Here is a 16,479-nt window from a genome sequence, read left to right as displayed (position 1 = left end):
AGTAATATAAAAAAAATCCCTAAAAGTGGGGAGGGCAGTTAAGAATTAACCAGTTAAACAGCCTCCCTCCTCCTGTTTCCTCCATGCTTTCCCTGACTGGAGGCCAACCAATTGTCCCGTACCACCCACACTTGGCAGTACATTAGAGTAGATTATTTGTCTCTTTTTGTCAGCATTGAAATGAGGAGTTGGGCTCTGCCAAGGTGGCTCTTCTGAGTGGGCCAATGATTTATAGATTAATTATTTTAAGGAACAAGGCAGCACAGTGTGATGCATTGCAAGTAGTTCTATGCTAGGCGAAGACCTGCATTGTAGCTGTGCCTCTGAACCTTAATAGCTGTTTGACTTTGGGCAAATCACTTAACCTTCCTGGGCCTTTGTCTCCTTATCTGTAAATTGGGAACAATAACAATTGATAGTTGTGGCTATCAAATAAAATCCTGGCTGTGGAAGCATTTGGTTAACTGTAAGGCACAAAATATATTAAAGATTGTTACTGTTGTTAGGTGTCTAGGCAAATGCACAGCAACATCATCAAGCCAATAAGGGAGTCCATTGTTTGGTTCCAGGATCTTGGGGACTACCATAGAAGTCACATAGAGGAGAAGGCCTTGAATTTGTTGCATTCTGTTCAGCCATACAACAGGATGGGAAATGTGTCAAATTATAATTAGTATTAGCTAAACACTTGACTTCTCAACACTAAAGAACTCCTAAATGTTTTATGACAATTAGCTTCTCAATATTAAAAATAATTTTGGATATAGGCTGTAAATCACAGTTTACAGTTTCTCTCCATTATTTGTGCATATGGAAGAGAGAACACGGGCAGATTATCCCAGAAAATAGAAAGTTCTGAGGTCACATAGTATAGGATGGGCTGCCCTAAGGAACTGAAAATCCCAAAGTCACATAGTACATTATTCGGTTTGTAATGTTTTATTGAGGTTATAAGGTAGGGGAAGCACTAACAGATCACTTGTTTGATACATTTCTTTTCCTGTGGTGAATCCATAAGGTTGATAGGCCATTTATAGACTATTCTGACTTTTTCCTAATAGTGTATTTTCATTTCACAGGTAAAAAGTAAAATAAATGTATTTCTTAAGACAAGTGGAAAACTGGTTATGAGTCAGGTTGTCTAACTTTCCTATAAAAGATTCTACCCAAGAAATCCCATTTTTCAAGAACTCAGAAACCCTTCCTGCTATACACATACTATCTACATACATCATACATATACACACACACACACACAAATACATACATAGGCCTGACAATTTGGTCTGGTTTCACTTTTCAATTCAGTAGCATATCTGGTAAATGTTCTGTTAGAGAGTGGTCAATAGAACTGAAACATACAAATTGACTTATGACTTCAACAATTTCAACAGCTATTACAGAAAACATTACTGAACTCTGTGTCACCAATAGAGCTTATTGAAAAGTAAGTACAGTTGCAGACTACTTTGTCCATACCAAGTCATATGATTGCTTCTCTCTAGAACTGAATGGTTGTTTGGTGGTTGCATTTCTAGAGCCTTAAGGTTATCAAATTTTTACCATGAGGTAAGAAAATGGAAGCATCCCGGTATCCTAGGCATGAAACATATAACCAAAGTAGGCTTGGCCTCAATAGTGAGTAAGTGCTTCCTGTAGCCTGCAGTTGCTCTAGGGCTGAGAGTGAGTGTTACTATATTTGGAAAGTTGGTCACATCATCCCAACATTGGTTAATGTTTAAGAAGGGACAGGTAGACAGAGTGCTATGGTGTTAGTAGGGTGTGCTGCAGAGACGAAACTTTGACAGAGTTCTCTGGTTAACTGGAGTGAACTATGCTTGGTAAGGATTTAAAACTCCAAAATCTTTTAATTTCCTCCAGAAATCTCTCTGAGTACTTAGACAAATCTCAGTTCTAGCTCTTTACCCATTGGCTCTTAATATAAATTTATAATAATTCTATTCACTGTTTTTTCCTCCTAGGGCTACACCTCTTTCTGTGTGTGGCTGGTCTTTCTAAGAACTAGCCAAAAGCAGGGAACTAGGTCAACCTGGAGGACCTGATAAGCACGTCCTGGACACACTGGGATGGGTACTGGAGGGCCTTCTGACTAAACAGACTTTACTAGATAGACTTTCTTGGTGTCTGAAATTGCCACTATTACAGCATTTTAGCTGGCTAATGACAAAGAAAGCTCCTATTAGAATGCTCATTTGAGAATACTGAACCATTATTAGCCATTACACCCTCTCTTGAAGTAGTATATCATATCAGCTAGTCAGTCAACTACAAAACCTTTGGAGAAATGAGACTTCTGATTTGGAAATCTCTGCAATTTCCAAACAAATTCATGAAGCTTGATAAGCTTTGTGACAGTCAAGCCTTACCCTTAGCCGCCTTTCAAAAGTTGAAATATTGCCTTTGTTTTGCTCCTTCCTCTGCCGCCACTCGATGAGGTTTGCACTGTGCTCTCCAGGCAAAGAGATGTTGCATTTACCCAGGGTGGGGTTGACTGCCCCAGACAGGATGTGGGGCTCTGAGCTGAGGCTGATCTCCATCCCGCTGGCAAAGGTGACACGGAGCGAACTATCTGGACTCACTCGATAGGTACTCTGAGTATTTTCTATAGATGGAAGAGCAAAGGGGAAAGAGGGAGAGTAAAAGAGTAGAGAAGGGATCCAGGAAGAGACAAGTTTAGCTTTAGGAGGCCCATTTGGGAAGGGATGAGCAGGTACAACACCGTGGATCTAAGTGCCTTCTGGGTTAGGCCTCCACTCTGACAGGCTGACATGCTCTGTCTATTTGGGTCTTGTTATTTTCATAGCTGGGTTACTGGCTTTCATGGGTAAAATACTGCTGTTTAACACCGCAGACTGTTTTTTGATTTTTTTAAAGCATTCCTTTACAAACTCTCTCTCTCTCTCTGACTTGTTGGAGCAGCCACCTTAGTTTTATGCTGCAAGCTAGAATGCGAAGAGTAAGAAGTTCAACTCAGCATACTTACAACCTGAGCACACCATCACACTTGCTGTACCCAACGAAGTGCTAACACTGATAAAACTTGGTACTGCTCCCCTTAGAGTGTCTGGCCCCAGAATCTGACAACAGAATGAGTCCTTAATGACTGGGCAGAGAGAAAGCAATTTCTCTTTATCTACTTCCCTTCTGGCTTCCACTACATTCCTTCCAAATCATATCTTCCTTCCTTCTTGAATTCCATTCTTTCTTATTTTACTCTATTTGTATAGAACAAGTTTTTAATCCTCTCATTTCACTTCAATTCTTCCTTGGTGTGTACCCTAATTTGTCCTCCCCCCCCACCCATGTCAGCACCAGTCTAGAATGCTAAGTTCAGAGGGGATCCAGACTCCATTACTTTTATGTAAACTAGTCAGATCATAAAAGAGCTTTACAAACAATTGGGTGTCGGGAAGTGATTTGATAAAAGGACAAATTAGGCAGAGATTTAACCTCATTACTCCCACAGATAGCCCAAAGTTGATATGTGAACTTGAGAAAAGTGTGGATTTGTCTGGGTTTGAGTTGGAAAATAAGGAGAAGAACCCATCTTCTCAGTGTGAGGTGAATTCTATTTACTAACGGTTTGCACAGGTTTGAGGGTAGATGAAGATTGGTACTATTACAGTCAGGTAAAGTTGTACACATGCTTACCTTGTTTTAAAATATATACGGTACTAGTTGCTGTCAAGTTGGTTGACATGAGAACATTTTCACGGTTGGAAGTATCTAGCTCTACTTTTGTTAACTTCTCCAGGTCACTGTGGAAGCTGCTGACCTCTCCAGTGGGAAACGTTGCATTGGTCAGGTGTCCCTCGGGGTCATACCTGAGGAATAGAACCAATCTCAAGTCTGAAACCTCTTGGCAGTGATAACAGGCCTTTGTGAAACTAAAAATCACTCCGCAGCTAATACAGTTTAACTTTGACTGGTGACAAGTATTATTAACCTTGTTAAATAAGAAGAAAAAGGTCAGGGAGTTGATTAATCAAGCAAAGGTGTTTTTTGCAGCTTCTGAATTCTTGACGACTTCCTTGAGCTATGCTGTTTTACAGAAAAAATATATCTGGTATTGAATCACTAGGGTGGAAAACAGATTTATGAATCACGTCCTCTTGTATACAATGTTGCAGGGAGGCCTCCCTTTGCAATGTGGATTGATCGTATTAGATGTGATGGATTACACAAACCAGCAGAGGGTGCGATTGTCAAAGGAAAAGGTCTTTGCATTGTTATGGGAAAATTATAATTTGCTGCTGTTTAAGTTGCCAAATTTGAAATGAATGAATCATTCTTCCAACAAAATGAACAACACAGAAGATAATGGAAACATGTTCTTTAAAACATTCTGGAGCCCCTTGATCTTGGTGTCACTTAAATTCTTTTTATCTTTTTGGAGTGTAGTACATAATGTTTTGTAATTTGCCTATATGAGTAAGAGACAAAAAGATAATAATTACCTGGGATAATAGGCAATAACCCATATCTAGAAATGTAGTCTAGTGAGTTTATTTTTTTAAAAAATCAGAATTATTGGCAATCTTACTGGCCTCCAAATGGAAACTGCTTCCCTGAAGGCTTTTGATGTGGAGCCTTTCTTTTATTGCCAATAGAACCATGAAAAATAAACACTTCATTAAAAGTAAAGACATGCAATTGGAAACCCATTACTGTTTTCTTTTCAAGTTGCAAATTGCAAAATATTTAAGCACTTTTATTTGCTTTAAAAATGTTAAACAATTGTATTCTTTTTACTCAAAGTGAGCAGGATACAGCTTGGACACAATGGTGGAGTCTGGCTCCACTCCCTGTCCCCCAACAATGACATAGAATAGCATTGTATTCACTGTTAATCCACTAGGTTTTACAGAACTCAGTCTAAGTAGTTGCTGCAATTTGCAAACCTATACCAGCCTTTGATAGGCTTGGGAAGGGGGCTAGGCTGTATTTTTAGGACAAAACTGAATTTGAAGCTATGCACAAATTCTGCCTCAAATTCAATTCTGCATCTACATGCCTGTGTCTGTGTGCAAACACACCGTGTAAACTGATACACAGTGTATCAGCAATACATGTGAATAAAAATAATCAATTTGGTCATTTCACATCACAGAAGTGCCAAATCCTAGTTGTTCCATTGAGTGACACATTTGTTTGAGTGGATTTTAGTCAAAATGTTTTGTTGTGTTGTTGCTATGCAGCTAAAGACTCATTATCAAAGAAAGGCCAAAGGGTGCTATTTGTGCCTGGAGTTAATGGCAAAAGTCCCTTCTCTGCTCAGCCTGTTTGCTCCTGGCCTGCTCTGGGGCTGAAAGAAGCAGGCCAATGACCAGAAAGGAGCATAGGAAGATTGAATGTCCTGAAACAGCCCCAACCTTGTCTGCCTAATGTTCCTTCCAGGGAAGGAAATCAATGTTCAGTATTTATTTTCCAAAAGTATCAACCTGCTTTTCCCTGCAGGGAGGAATTTCCAGGCAGCAGAAAGAAGGAAGCTGCTCTATATCTTCCTCACAAGAGAGTCTGTAATCCCCATGCAGATTCTGCAGGCAGTTCCTTCTTGTTCCACATTCAGCACCAGCCACTCTGCTTCCTTGCTGTCCCCTTTCTGGTGTCCATGGAGCCTCCTCAGCCTTCAGCTAACACCACTTCATCGTCCCTCCAGGAAACCTGACCTAAGATGCTGTGCTTGCAGGTTGCCAATGGGCTTCCCCAGTCACACAGCCCCTTGATTTGTTTTATTGCCCTAAATTTTATTTATTTGTGGTTCTGGGGATTAAACCCAGGGCCTGGTGCATGCTAGGCAATCAGCCTACCACTGAGCCACCCCCTTCTTTAAAAAAAAAAATTCCTGTAAAGGCAAGATCAGGTGTATGCACTCATCAGAGTAAGATGATAAGATTGGGTACAACTGAGCCATCCATTTACAGAACAACAGAATCCCTAAGGAAGCTTGGTAAAGTCCTCTGAATAAATCTGATTTCCTAACCCACCAACCAAACAATTTTTTTGGTACCAGGGATTAAACTCAGGACCTCACACTTGCCAGGCAGGCACTGTGCTGCTGAGCCATATCCCTGGCCCACTAAACAATTTTTAAGCTAAGTCATTGGTGCTTGTTATTTGAGACACATTTTAAGGCTTATTCCCAAGCCATAGGCATGTTTCTACATACTGTGTTCCCTCCTTAGTCCCCAAATTGAGTGTAGTACACTTACAGCTGAAAACTAGAGTCCTGATAAGACTGTAATTACCCAGATAGATCTAGCTGGAAGGTTGCTGCCTCGTTTTTTTCTGGCTAAGGAAGCAATGGTTTGGGGAATAAGGTATCATCTCCCTTAAATGCAACCTTAGTTGCAACCTGTCCAGTTGTTACATAGCTAAGAAATTATACTGCCTTATTTTCTTTCTGTGGCTGGAAGAATATCCTTATATCAAAGTATATATTTGATTCTTTTGTAAACAAAGCACCCTACCCTTCAACCCACTCACTCAAATTCTGCTAGCTAACAGTCAGAGAAGTCACACTTGATAGTGTCAGCAATGTGGTGTCTCTCACGTGTGCATTCATTTCTATGGCCCTGGATCAAAACATATGGGGCCACCTTTCTTCTGTAGGGTCATTTCCAAAGGAGTGACAGGCAGATGTACACATCAGTGAATAATTCTCACAGCTTTGGAAAGATTGCTCAAAGTGGATAAGAAAGAAATGGAGCCTTTGATTTCCTATGACTTGCTTGAGTTTCCCCCTGCCCCAATCACTGGGGAATGCATTTTTCCAGACTGAATGTCAAAGAAACAAGTTTAATCAAAATCTCTTATGTTGTGTGTTTCCCTTTGGTGCCTGCATCCTTTGGTGCAGAGTGTGAGCCAATGTGCTCCAACTGATCCCCTCATGCCACAACATGGGAGCAAACTCCTCCTTCCCCCAGAAAGGGCATAGCACTCACCTAACCAGATACCTGAGTTCTGGCCAGCGAGCTGTTGTCATCAGCCTTCATAACCATCAGAAGAGGATTTGGTAAGAGAAGATTTGCCATCGGATTGTCCCCTCCTGGACTGGTTTTATAGAGTTCTACTTTGAGGGTCTCATAGAGCACCCAGCAGTGAAGAGTTCAGTGCACTCAGTCTTTTGCTCAGCATCACAAGGCTGTGTGCACGAGCACTTGATTGAGGAAATTGTATTTATACATTATGAAAAAATATTTGGTCTAATATTTTCTCATAGAGGATAGCCAGCTCTTTCCCTTGACGGCCACTTAAGCCAAAGCCAAACCATGCAGAATAAAAACTAGAAGCTCCTTCACCTTTGCTTTTAGAAAATACTGCAGATTGTAAAAGGAAAATCCATTACTTTAAAACATTATTTTTAAAACTTACTTTTTAAAGAAAACACAAATGTGTCAGATCCTCTTTACACTTTCATGTCAGAAAACTGACCAATCTAACAGGCATTCATTAGGAAATACTGGATTCCCCTTTCCTCACTCAGAGTTTCATCTTCTTTTCTTACAATTCACTTCCACTTACTAGGTTCTGGAGGTAAGCATGTGGTTAGGAGACCATGCAAGGCATGCAAAGCTTCTCATGGCAGGACAGGATGATCCAAGCAGTGTTTTGGTGGCAGTGACTTGTGAAAGGGGAGATAGGCAGAGGGATCCAGCCTCAGTTTGTGTAAGAGAAGATGGGGGAGTTTTGCTTTTATCAAATTTATTGTGATCACTTATGATTGGTACCTCAATCCATTTTAAACTCTCACATCTTTCAAGGGAGGGCACAGCGTCTCATTTATCTTAGCATTGTCAGTGTCTGGGAGAGTGGATTCTCATTACACACACTTGTTGAATGAGAATAAATAGGGTACTGCCAGCAGAAATGGAAAGATGGGGTGGACATGAGAGCCAACATGGTTATCAGACTGACAGAACCAGCTCTAGTTTTGGGAGGCCACACTCAGCTTATTTAGGTGTCCTGTGCAGTGCAGCTAAACTGCCTTAGCGGTCTCTGCAAGCTCTTCCTGCCAACAGCCTCTGTTGCTTCTGTTTGCTCCCTCTCTTTATGTCAATTCTCCCTGGCATTACCCATGACAATTCTGTTTGCCTCATTCTTCGTCCTCATGAAGGGTATAAAACACACGAGAGCTGTGTGAGCAGAGGTGTTGAGTTTTTCTTGAGACTCAAAGGAGTGCTGTACAATTCTATATTCTTGTTTAATTGAAATAATCATTCACCTTCCAGGAGGCAGGAGGAGGGGCCCTATAGTACATTATTTCCTTTTCTACTCTGAAATTCTAGAAGGTATCGGAAGCATTTCATGTGTTTGGATTGATCATTACAGAAGCATTTCTGAATGGGAATCGCATCCTGTCCCCAGGCAAATACCTCACCCAGAGACATGGCTTATTTATGTTGCCCCCTCCTTCCTCCCTTCTAATCTTATGAGGGAGGAGGGGAGATCCCTTATCAGTTACCCTTGATAAAACTGAGCATTTGTAAAACAGCCTAGAAAGCACCCAGGGATATTATGAAGTCTTTTCTGACTTGTCAATTGGTAGCTTTTGTGCACATGTGTGTGGAAGGAAGAAATGGGCTAACAAAGTCCGGAAACAGAATGCAGTCAAAGCAATCATATAGATGAGGAGTCTCTTTCAAGTGGGAGGGCTTTCTCCAAAGGGAAAGGGGCCCAAGCAACTGTCAGCTCAGCCTGGAGCAGCAGCAGTGGCACATCTAGTGCTCTGGCCTTCACTTGGGACTTTTCACATTTAGCACAGCAGAAACAAGCAAAGGCCAGGAAAACAAGCAAAGACATCATGGCTGCTCTTGCAGTCTTGTGAGGGAAGTCTTGCCTGTTGTGTGAGTCGCAGGACCTTTCCCTTGGACCTCAAATGTGGCAGGGTCATTGTGATTAGAAGCTCACTATCTCCCTGGGCCAGAATACCTGCCTCACTGTGCCAGTATGGTTGCCTTGACAATAACCTCCTTGATAGCCATTTCTCTGTGGTCAGCATTTCCCCCTGACACTCAGGATGCTTGTGGGCAGTGAGGCATCAAGTACTAATACTTGGAGTGTGCAATTTTGATTCTGGTGCAAGTCAAACGGAATTATGAAAATCAATGAACTATTTAAACAACATGACACCACACAATAAAAGCTCACATGCTATCACTGCACAAGGTGTGTTTAGAAGTCCTATTTGGATTATCCACTGGTCAGGGTCACCCGTGTCATTTCTCCTCACAATAGCCATAGATAATTGAAAGTTGAATGGATTACTGGCTTGGCTATCTATACACAGCAGTTGTCCAGCCTGCCAAATTCTTCCTCTGTTTCAGTTTCTCTCTCACTCTCATCTCAGAACAGAATTTCTATTGTCACCTTGGCAAACAATTAGTCTCCTCTGGCCATAGTAAGGGGTGTCCCTCTCACCTCAGAGAAATACTTGAGGGTTTTTTATTTGTTTTGTTTTTTCAGGAGGGGTTGGTATCTGTGGCCTGGCAACTTCCACCAACCTTAGCCCTGCTCTGACCCTGATTACAATAACAGGTCTAGTTTTGTGTGCCCCAACTTCAGAAGGACAAGGTTAAAAACTTAAAGGATTGCTCAGAGCTGGCTAAAATACTGGAGGGCATAAATGAAGGAAGTCCGATGTGTACAGAGAGGACCGTAAGAAGAACAAGTCACATTATAAAGGTCAGGAACTTGCTTATTCCTACATACACATACGAAGGGACAGGGCTGTGTTTTGTTAGGGCCCACTATTCAGCACCAGAATGGATTGCTCCAGGAGGAAGAGAAAAAGTTTTCTTTTAAAAGACACTATTTTCCTCTGAAGATTTCAGCATAATTCTGGAGTTAAGGATGTGGGAAAAGGAAGAAATTGTTGCTTATCCTCCCTTGTAATCTCATGGCGCTTCCATAGCCTTCTTTTCCTGTTCTCCTGACTTAGCATAGTCACTCTTGGACTCTCAAATGCTCTTTCATTTTTCTGGAAGGCAGTGTGGTAGTGGAAGGAGGCCTGGAACAGAAGCTCAATGACCAGACTCTAGATCCAGCCAACTAGCAATGTGAATGGGCAAGTTACTCCCTTCTTCTGGACTTCTGTTTCCTCATTTATAAAATGGCTTCTAAGGTCTCTTCATGGCCACAAAATTCCATGGGTTACTCTCACGTGGATGCCTGTGTTTATCATCTCCTAGTGGCTGAAGATTGTTTATGCAACGATGATGCTAGTTGATGCCTTCTCACTAGTGCTGGCCCTGTCCTGATGATAAGCTTGGCCTCTACTCCTTGTGAATATTTTGCTCACCACACTTACCACACAGTGCCTGCATCAGTGTGCTATAGTGCAAAGTAGGAACACAAACTGTTCTGCCAGGAGCGGCCTCCTCTCTGTCTTGCATTACAGTTTCCTGCTCTGTATTACATCATTTTCACTGGTAAACAAATACATTTGACTCATTAAAAAAACACCTTCTGTTTACTCCACTTCTTTTCTAGCTCCTCAAAATAATTCTGTACTCTCTGCCTGCAATATCTCTCCTTCTAGCTGCTTTCCTTTTTATTATTATTGGGATATAATTCATATACGGTAAAATTCACCATTTTGAAGAGTAGAATCCAATGGCGTTCATAGTGTTAAAAACATTCACAATGTTAAGCAACCAATCATCACCACTTCTAGAAAATTTCCATCTCCCCCAAAATAAACCCTGTGCTCATTAAGCTATTCCCCATTCACTCCTCTTCCCAGCTCTTGACAAGTACTAATCTACTTTCTGTCTTTATGGATTTGCCTCTTTTGCACATTTCATATAAATGGAATCATGTATTTTATCCTTTTGTGTCTAGTTTCTTTTACTTACCATAATGCTTTTGAGATTCTTTCATGTCGTAGCATGTGTCAAAATTTCATTACTCTTTACAATGGAATACTATTTCATGATAAGGGTATGGTGCATTTTGTTTGTCCATCACTTGGACACTTGGATTTATACCTTTTGGCTATTATGAATAGTGGTGCTATGAATATTTATATTCTCTCTCTCTGCTTTTTGTAATATTAAGATTAACCGCAGAACTTTCATACTGAGCTATATCCTCACTCCTTTTTCATTTTGAGACAGGGTCTCACTAAGTTGCTAAATTGCCCAGGTTGGGTTTAAACTTGCAATCCTCCTACCTCAGCCTCCTAAGGTGTTGGAATTACATGGTTAAACTGCCACACCCAGTTCAGCTCCCATTTCTTCCTAAACCTGTTTTACTCAGGCTTCAGTTCCCTGCTGGATCACAGAACATGGTGCTTAAGGTAGAATTTCAACTTCATTGGCTTTGGAATCTGCCCCCAGGGATTAGTATATTTCTAGGTGTGTCTGGATGGGCCATAGAGACATCACCTAGAGATCTATGTCTCCTCCCTCAGCATTTTGTCTCTGGCACCTTTCTGCTGTTCTGTTTCGCTGATGCCATGAACTAAGCAGCTTTGCTCTGCCACACCCATCTGCCTTGATGTTTCTTCCTTGGAGCCAGTTGATCATAGACCGAAACCATTAGAAAATTAAACTTCTCCTCCTTCAAATTGTGGGTTTCAGATATTGTGTGGAAGTGATAAAAAGCTAATTGATACATAGCACCTGTTCTTCTCCAGATAAAAAAGATCTTCATAGTACAAAACTATATGGTCAGTTCTCAGTCGTATCTTACTTGTCAGGAGTATCTGACAAAGTGAAGCACTCTTTTCTTCTTGAGTCACCTATTTTACTTGGCGATAGAATCTGAATATTTCCCTGTTATGGTTTATATCTAGGTCTCCTCTCAATGCCTCATGCACTCACAGGTGGGGTTTTTGGGGGTGATTGGATCACTGGGGTGTGATACTCATCAGTGGATTAGCCCATTGATAAGTTTATAGTTAAATGTGATGTTGTGAAGTGAAGCCTGGTTGGAGGAGGTGGGCCACTGGGGCTGTGGACTGGAAAGGTCTGTCTCCCTCCTCCTCCCTTAATCCTTTCTCTGCTTCCTGCCTGCCATGCTATGAACAATTATACTCTGCCATGCTCCTCTGCCATGGAGCCAGAGAGTATGGACTAAAACCTCTGGGAGCCAAAATAAACCTTTCCTCCTTGAAGTTGTGGGTGTCAGGTACTGTGTTCCAGTAGCTTGAAAGTAACTAAGACAGTCCCCTAAATGTACATGTTGAAACCTAAACGCCCGTGTGATAGCAATAAGAGGTGGAGCTTTTAGGAAGTGATTAGATCATGAGAGTTCTTTCTTCATGAATGGGATTAGTGTGCTTATAAAAGGTTGGGGGGACTAGCTTGGTCTCTTTTTGTTCCTTTCATTTTGCCATATGAAGATACAGTAAGAGGTGCCATCTTGGTAGTAGAGAGCATCCCTCACTAGGCAATGAACCTGCCAGCACCTTGGTCTTGGATGTCCTTGCCTCCAGAACTGTAAGAAATAAATTCCTATTGTTTATAAATTACCCAGTCTAAGGTATTTTGTTGTAGCAATACAAACAGTAGGCTTCCAGGACATTCTACTCCTAGTTTTCTTCCTATTTCATTGGGCCTTTCTTTCTAAGACTCTCTTGCCACTTCTTCTTCATATCTCCAAATATAAACTTTGAAGTGGTGCAGTATTAATCTGCATTTTTTTTTTTGGTACTAGGGATCGAACTTGGGACCTTGTGCTTGGGAGGCAGGTGGTGGAACCACTGAGCTAAATTCCCAGTCCCTCAATCTGCAATCTTTTATTCCTTATTTACACTTACTTTCGTGGAGATCTCATCCTGTCTCATGGGTTTAAATTCAACCTAAATACTAGTGAATCCCAAATGCCCCTCCTCTCCAGCTTCTCTGCTCAACTCCAGAATCATCAGTCTAATTTACTACTTAGATGTCTATCTAAATTGATCACATCCCAAACTGAATTCCTCATCCTCTACCTCATAAACCTCCAATATAATGCACACCTTACATCAGTGATTGGCAAACCTTTTAGAGCTTTCAGTCTAACAAACAGCCCGCTGAGGCACATGGGCCATATGTTTGATACCACTGTCTTACATAGTCTTCCTTTCTGGGAAATGTAAATACCAACATCCAGTTGCTCAGGCGAAAATATTTACGGTTTGTCTTTGACCTCTCTTTTCCACAAATGACACATCTAATCTGTCAACAAGTCCTGATACCTCTATCATCAAAATGTATTTAGAATTTTACTACTTCTTACAGTCTCTACTCTCTGGCCCAAGTCACCATCTTTTGCATGGATTATTGCAACAATATCCTTCAAAGGCCCAATCAGATTCCCATATTTTACTACAGAGTTTGTTTTCAATTCAAAATGATTCTTGAAAAATGTAAGTCAGTTTACAATGTGATTTTACCCAAAACTCTTCAAAACCTTTTGGAGTAAATGGTAAAGTCTTAATAGTGACCTACAAGGCACTAGATGAAGTAGCTCTGGCCACTTAATTGATTTTGCTCCCCACTACTCTTAAGCATTCCACTCCAGACACAAATGGCTGCCTTACTATTTCTTGAACTTGCTGAGCTTCTTCCTGCTGCAGGGCTTTTGCACTTGTTGTTTTCCCTTTCTGCCAGCTAGTCATATGGCTCACACTCTCATTTTCTTTCTTTTTTGGTACCAGGGATTGCAAGGCAGGCGTAGTGCCACTGAGCTAAATCCTTGGCTCACACTCTCATTTTCTACATGTATTCACTCAAATGTCACCTTCTTAGTGACAATCTGAAGTAAAATCTTCACAAACTTGATCTCCCTTACCCTACTCTAGTTTTCTCCATTGAACTTAATCATTATCTGAAGTTCTATCTTACTTGTCTCCCTCCAGTATAATATGAGCTTCATGAAGGTAGGGGTTTTTTATCTGTTTTTAAATGCCCAGCACATAGAACATTGTGAGGCACTTAGTAGCTGCTCAGGAAACATTTGTTGACTAAACAAAAGAATGGCTGAACTGGTTATTTGAAATCTAGTTAATATTTCAGCCATTTCTCATTGAAGAACTGAATTCAACCAGTAGCTTCCACAATAGTTGTTTGACAATATCAGCTGTAAGGTGATCTGTCATGAATTTTAAAAAAGTCATTAGAGTCTCTCACTAGAAGCTTACTTTCCTAAGCATAGCATATTTTAAAATGTGGGCTCTTGAATCACACTATTGGGGTTTGAATTCTGGACCTTTGTGTGAGTCAGGACAGGTTGACCATTTTGTGCCCTAGTGTCCTCATCCATAAAATGGCCATACTAGGAGCAACTATCCCAGGTTATTATGGGAGTCAAATGAATAGTGTATGTTAATCACATAGCCCAGTACCTAACACGCAATCACTAGTGAACAATAACTTGGTGCTATTATTAAGATGTAAGAGAACTTTTTTTCAAAAACAAAGGAAAACTTGCAACAGAAGCAGCTGAATACATTTTTCTAAGTGAAACAAAAATAGCTGTCTAGCTCTATTGTAAAAATGGCATTTCTTTGGGGAATGATCCAAAACATGAAGACCAGTTGTTTTGTTCCTTTCCTTGGGAGTCTTTCAGGGGACTAGACATGTGTTCTTCATATCTTCTATATAGTCACAGGAGAAGTCACACTTGGAACCCCTCAATTTAATATCTCCATTTCTCGCAGTCTTCAACTTTAATGCTATTCTAGGCTCTGGGTTCAGATTCCATGGATTTTCTTCACTCAGCATGCTGGCTAAAGATTTAGCAATTTCTTTTGTGGGGAAAGAGCTTCCTGAGCACTGCTAGACTAGCTTGCTAAATGGGCTGACTTGCAAACAAGATTGTCTATGCTTTAAAAGGCAAGGACAATAGTCTCTATGTCTGTGCCTGACACTTTCTAGTAGCTTGCTGTCAGACACACTTTGTGTTAGTTCCCAGTTAAACAAAATTATCACAGATCTCTTCTGTAAGTGCTAACATGTGCCAGATTCTTTGACTCGTGCAGGGCCACTGAGGAAGCCCAAGCCTGTACAGGTTTACTTCACCGGCCTCATATTTGACAGAAACAGCCAATGGAATGGTGTCGCTATTCAGCATTTGCTCCATGTAATTTTACACTTGCATTTCAGGGTCCACTGCTTATGTTTTAACTTCTGTCTTATCCACACCCCTCAGTAACTTATAGTGAATTGAGCTGGGCAGGTCATCCATTCATTTATTTGTTCATTAAACTCCACAGGGATCAATAAATACTTGTCATATCATACTGTTTCTTTACTGCTTTACAACAATTCTCTAGTTTTATTATTTAAATGCAATTTTACGTTGTCTTCCCAGGTATGCTATAAATTTTTTGAGTAAGGTATGTAGACTTCTACCTCACTCCTAACTTCTGCAGTGCAACACTCGATTCCTTCATTCAGTCTATGCTTTTATTATTATGATCTACAAATTGCTCTGGAAAAATGGCTCCAAACCCTAGGAGTTGGTTAAAATTTTCTCTGTGACTATTTTTTTATTGTGGTGGTTAGGAGAAAATAGTGTGCAACACCTAGCAATTACTAAGCCATTTTCCTACTGTAATACAATGTCAAATAAAAATTTAACAGTGACTATGTTGAGAATTAGAAACTTACTCATAAACAGTTGTCCATCCATTTTCATTACTTTTCGTAGCCAGAAGGCCTGTGTTTCCCGGATAGGTCATCAGTGCCAGATTATAGCCTTGGGCTGACACTCTTTTCAGGACTCCATTGCTGCTTATGGTCAGCCAGTACACTTGCCCGCCAGGTACCACAAGCCAAAGGGGCATCCCACCTGCGTCACGGCGAATATGCACCGAATTGCCATGGTTGCTGGTAATTGCACCCAAATCACCCTCGGCATTGTAGGTGAAGTTATACACATAGTCCCTTGTTATCAAATTCAGAGTGTGGAGGTGGGTTCCATTGACAGTGAACTGGTAGAGTTCCTGATCCGAAGGTGAGGCAATCTCGTAAAGGTTCATGTCATTCAGGTGGGCTTGGTTCCTGCTGATGGTACGAATTCGAACATTCCCAAGGTCTGCCACATAGAGGGTACCATCGGGGGATACTGCTAAGGAGGAAGGGGCTTTCATCTTTGCATCTTTGGCATAACCACCATCACCTGTGGCAGAAAGGGCCTGATTTTAATAATTGGCATCACAAGCACTTATATGAATATACCATAGAGAGAGAGCACTGTGGATTGAGAATAATTTTAAAGGGAATAATCAGTGAACCAATATTCTCTGCATGGCCCCCTTGACAATTTTGAAACCCATTATTCAAAAAATTGTAATTCTTGAGTCAGTACTACTAAAGATGAACAGTAAGATGTAATTATCTCAGTTACACCAATTTTGTGAAATCCTCAGTCCTACTGTTCAGACTCTATTGTATTGCAAGATACAAGAACAGCAAATAATGATAGCTACATAAAAGTTGGCTGGGAATACATGAGACTTATGCTTAT

General features: G+C 40.9%; 1 protein-coding gene across 5 annotated transcripts in view; it reads right to left on the bottom strand.

Annotated features, from left to right (window-relative positions):
* Tenm1 (teneurin transmembrane protein 1) overlaps window positions 1-16,479 on the bottom strand; it is an 837,569-nt gene that overhangs the window by 24,655 nt on the left and 796,435 nt on the right. For all 5 annotated transcript variants that reach the window (XM_087199780.1, XM_087199781.1, XM_087199782.1 and 2 more), the window contains 3 exons: window positions 15,621-16,131; window positions 3,673-3,845; window positions 2,388-2,623 (listed from right to left, as the gene is read on the bottom strand). In XM_087199780.1, the coding sequence (XP_087055906.1) occupies window positions 2,388-2,623; window positions 3,673-3,845; window positions 15,621-16,131 (920 nt within the window). The remainder of the gene's footprint in view (window positions 1-2,387; window positions 2,624-3,672; window positions 3,846-15,620; window positions 16,132-16,479) is intronic.

This window comes from Heterocephalus glaber, unplaced genomic scaffold (genome assembly GCF_053883595.1).
Source record: "Heterocephalus glaber isolate CG9 unplaced genomic scaffold, H.glaber_assembly_v1.0 deba00001729, whole genome shotgun sequence".
Lineage (NCBI taxonomy): Eukaryota > Metazoa > Chordata > Mammalia > Rodentia > Bathyergidae > Heterocephalus > Heterocephalus glaber.
The sequence above is the reverse complement of the archived record's forward strand: the minus strand, read 5'-3'. Positions and strand labels throughout refer to the sequence as shown.